At 46.5% G+C, this 3,814-nt stretch overlaps 1 protein-coding gene and 1 long non-coding RNA gene across 3 annotated transcripts in view; one reads left to right on the plus strand and one right to left on the minus strand.

Moving 5' to 3' along the window:
• The window catches only part of LOC106724739, a 12,079-nt gene that overhangs the window by 7,467 nt on the left and 798 nt on the right, over positions 1 to 3,814 (plus strand). The window lies entirely within an intron of this gene.
• The window catches only part of NUP50 (nucleoporin 50kDa), a 12,336-nt gene that overhangs the window by 894 nt on the left and 7,628 nt on the right, over positions 1 to 3,814 (minus strand). For both annotated transcript variants that reach the window (XM_005886026.2, XM_005886025.2), the window contains 2 exons: positions 2,792 to 2,873; positions 994 to 1,112 (listed from right to left, as the gene is read on the minus strand). In XM_005886026.2, coding sequence (XP_005886088.1) covers positions 994 to 1,112; positions 2,792 to 2,873 — 201 coding nt within the window. The remainder of the gene's footprint in view (positions 1 to 993; positions 1,113 to 2,791; positions 2,874 to 3,814) is intronic.

Raw genomic sequence — 3,814 nt, forward strand, 5'->3', positions numbered from 1 at the left:
ATCCCGCCGGCCGTGCACTGTCGCACTGGAGGACGGGCACACTGGCCTGCCCCGAGCTCACTAAGTCATCGGAACAGACAGCGGTCAGCGAAGAAACGCGTCCCCGGGGCCGGCTCCCTGGGGAGTGGAGAACTGCCAGGCCCCACCCACAGCCCGGCTCACAGGAAGAGAAAGGCTGGCGGAGGCCTCCTCCAACCCGCCTGGGGCCGCCGCTGCCGCTTAGACCGCAGGCCCCTCCCAAACCCCCCTTTCCATGGACTGTTCTAAGGGCCCAGCTGGAGGGTGGGCTAAGGGGAGTGCATTAACGATTATTTGCTACATAAGAGGATTCCTTTAAATGATTGATTCCCCTTGTGTGTCTATCATTAAACCATCCAATTCACCTCCAGCTTTTTAGTCACGTCTCTAACACAAAGGAGCATGCAGACCATTTTGTTAAGGTCTTGCTCTAGCAGTGGTTCTCAACCTTCCTAATGCGCGACCCTTTAATACAGTTCCTCATGTTGTGGTGACCCCCAACCATAAAATTAGTTTTGTTGCTACTTCATAACTGCAATTTTGCTACTGTTATAAATTGTCATGTAAATATCTGATATGCAGGGTGTATTTTCATTGTTACAAATTAAACATTTATTAAAGCATAGTGATTAATCACAAAAACAATATGTAATTATATATGTGTTTTCCGATGGTCTTAGGCGACCCCTGTGAAAGGGTCGTTCGACCCCCAAAGGGGTCGCGACCCACAGGTTGAGAACCGCTGTGCTATAGCTTTTAGCAGTGCATGTTCTTACACACTATCCCCCAGGACTCAAATCAATCTGCAAGAACCGCTAAGTCCAGGATGAATTTGGCCTGAACGGTCTCCTCTGTTCCCAACCCCACATCAATGGACTTGAAAATCCCAAAGACTGAGCCGAGCAAGTACAGGGCTTCTACACGGGGCCACTGGACGGTGCCGATGCGGTGCCGCCTGGGAGAAAGGGCACCCACCTAAGTTGGTGTCTGCCCGCACCAACAGCTGTGTCTTCTGATTCGCTGTAGGTTTTAAATGCAGAGTACCTACACCCTTCTCTTTAAATTCATTGTCTTTCTTGTAAAAAAGTTTACACCTACGGAGAAAAACAACAGGTCCAGTCAGACAAACAATGACAAATCAGGTCTGTTTCTAACAACCGCTATTCATACTTGTGTGGGCAATCTCTACTGAATGAGCAGAGGAAGCTTCAAGGCCCGTCTTCTGTGGACCCCGACTGAGCCTGGGCACGAGCCAGACAGGAGCCTGGTTAGATATTCGAGAACCTTCCCACTATTTCCCCAAATTATTACATAACTTTCTGAAACTACCCTTTCTCAAGACAATCAAAATCACGGCCATCTGGTCTTCCAAGGACAAGAACAAATAGAGAAAAGCCCTGACTGGTTTGGCTCAGTGGATAGAGCATCAGCCCATGGACTGAAGGGTCCCAGGTTGCAGGCTTGATCCCAGCCCTGGTCAGGGTGAGCGTGGGAGGCAACCAATCAATATGTCTCTCTCTCACATTGATGTTTCTCTCTCTGTCTCTCCCCTCCCATCTATTCTCTCTAAAAATCAATGGAAAAATATCCTCCGGTGAGGATTAACTTAAAAAAAGAAAACAACAGCAAAACAGAACAAACACTGCCCACAGCCCTCCCCTTTTTTCCTTTCTTATTTCTGAATTCTTTTCAGGACTCCAACAATTTTTTTATCTCCCTAACTAATGACAACGCAGTAAAACATCTCCTAGAAGTCTGTGTCACACAGCGCCTTAGGTTATCAATAAACAAACCAAAACCACTGCTCCTCTGATTTGCTCAGATTAGGAAAAAAACTGACGACGCCTTTCAGTCATCTGTGTAAATTAATCTTAAAAACAGGCTAAAGGAATTGTTGCCTCTTTTAAAAGTTCTCAGCAGTAGTTAACACTTGGGAATCTCAGAGGACATGGTGATTTTTTGTTATGAAAATGCTGACTCATTAGGCTGAACTTTTTCTATTAGAAAAATACCTCTAGGGAAGCTTCTAAAATGGCAAAAATATTTTTCAGTAAATATCTCTTAAAAGTACTAATTTCATTTTGTTGAGAGTTAACTCAAAACCCCCTTCTGCTTTCTTCTAAAAGCTGCAGCTTTCATGTCAAAGCAAAAGCAGGTCGAATATGCGGTGACGGAGGCGTGGGACTTTGGGTGGTGAACGCGGTGCAATTCACAGACGAGGTGTCACAGTGTCACTGACACCTCTATAATTCTATTAACCAATGTCACCCCCAATAAATTTAAAAACAAAGCAGCCCCGACAGCAGGGAAGACAGTGTTCACACAGCCTTCACGGAAGGGGCTGGGCAGACCGAGAGAATCCGTGAAGGCCAGCCAGTCTCCAGGACGGATCAGAGAGCAGAAGTAGCACTGAACCCCCGTCAGTGACGGTGACTTCCTGGTGGGGGATGGAGGAGGGGAGGGGCAGGGAGGAGAGAAAGGGGAGAGGAAGTAGCCCAGAGGGGCAGGAAGGGCAAAGCGAAGGCCCTCTCTACAGCACGTTGAAGCAGAAGGGCTGGGTCGGCAGGAGAGAAGGCTGTGCCCAGAGAAATTGTCTAGAACCTGTTTGTTTTTAAATAAACGGGCCGAGAATTCTTCCTCGCTCCAGTTCAAGGAGTGGGCACAGCTGGCACAGTAAATTCTGGGACAACGTCAGAAGACAATGTCAGAAGCCTCCGTTCACGTCTCTGAAAACCTTCGCCAAGTGGATTCCTCGGCTCCGACTCTTACTTACTTTTTGGAGTAAAAAGCATCTTCTTCTTTGACCTCAGTAACTACTACTTTGGGCGGCTCATCATTTTCTTCTTCATCTCCACCTTTTATAAAAACAACACGAACTCAGTAAGATTCAAATCAAGAGCTTAAAAATGTGATAAAGGAAGTTTGTTACCTACCCCCCCGCCCCTTTCACCTAAAATTCCACGTAAGCTGATATTAAATTGTGTGTGTGTGCATCCACTGGGTTTTTATTATTTTGTGAAAAACGAGAACAATTTTTAATGGGAACATACTTCTCTAGTCTAAAGCAACTGTCAATTTGTAGAAAGCCCTGGAATGAAAAAATGTCCTTGCTTATGATGCAGTGCATACACAAACTTTTACAGAAAAAAAAAAATCAAACAGGTGACAGAGTGAAGTGCTGGGCCTCTGACTCCCCTGTCCAACCTGCTGTTCCCAGAGGCTGCAGGCCAACGCCTTCTTACACAGACAGCGGATCCTTAGAGTTCTGCTTGCCCCGGACCAGGAAGTGCCTCTCCCGGGAGACGCGGGAAGCACACACTGGTTATCAAAGATCTGCAGGAACCTCTTGGCAGACTCACATCAACTAGGGTCAACAGAGGAAGCAGTCTTCCTCCGACCCCTGTGGCCTGGGGTCCATCACTCTTGCCCCTCCCTCTTCCCCTTCCCTTCACATAAAAAAGCCTGAATTTTGTACTTAAGATGGATTTGAGGTTGAGTCTCCCATCTTCTCAGTTGGCACCTTCCTGATCAATAAAACTTTCCTTCCAATTCTGATATGTGAAGCCTTGGGCACACAGACAGGTAATAAACACTTATGAATATACTCAGATCAGCACTGGAACATTAAAATCTCAGATATGCTTCTGACACTTTCACCCCCAAATGTCCCTGTGACCACACCTGCATCATGCCAAGGAACAAACATCATCAACCAGAGGGAAAAATAAGCAACGTTGTCAGAGAAATCACTCCAAAGCCAAGTGTAAGTAACTTGAGCTTTGTCTGAATCACATGC

Source organism: Myotis brandtii, unplaced genomic scaffold, assembly GCF_000412655.1.
Source record: "Myotis brandtii unplaced genomic scaffold, ASM41265v1 scaffold952, whole genome shotgun sequence".
In the NCBI taxonomy this organism is placed as follows: Eukaryota; Metazoa; Chordata; class Mammalia; order Chiroptera; family Vespertilionidae; genus Myotis; species Myotis brandtii.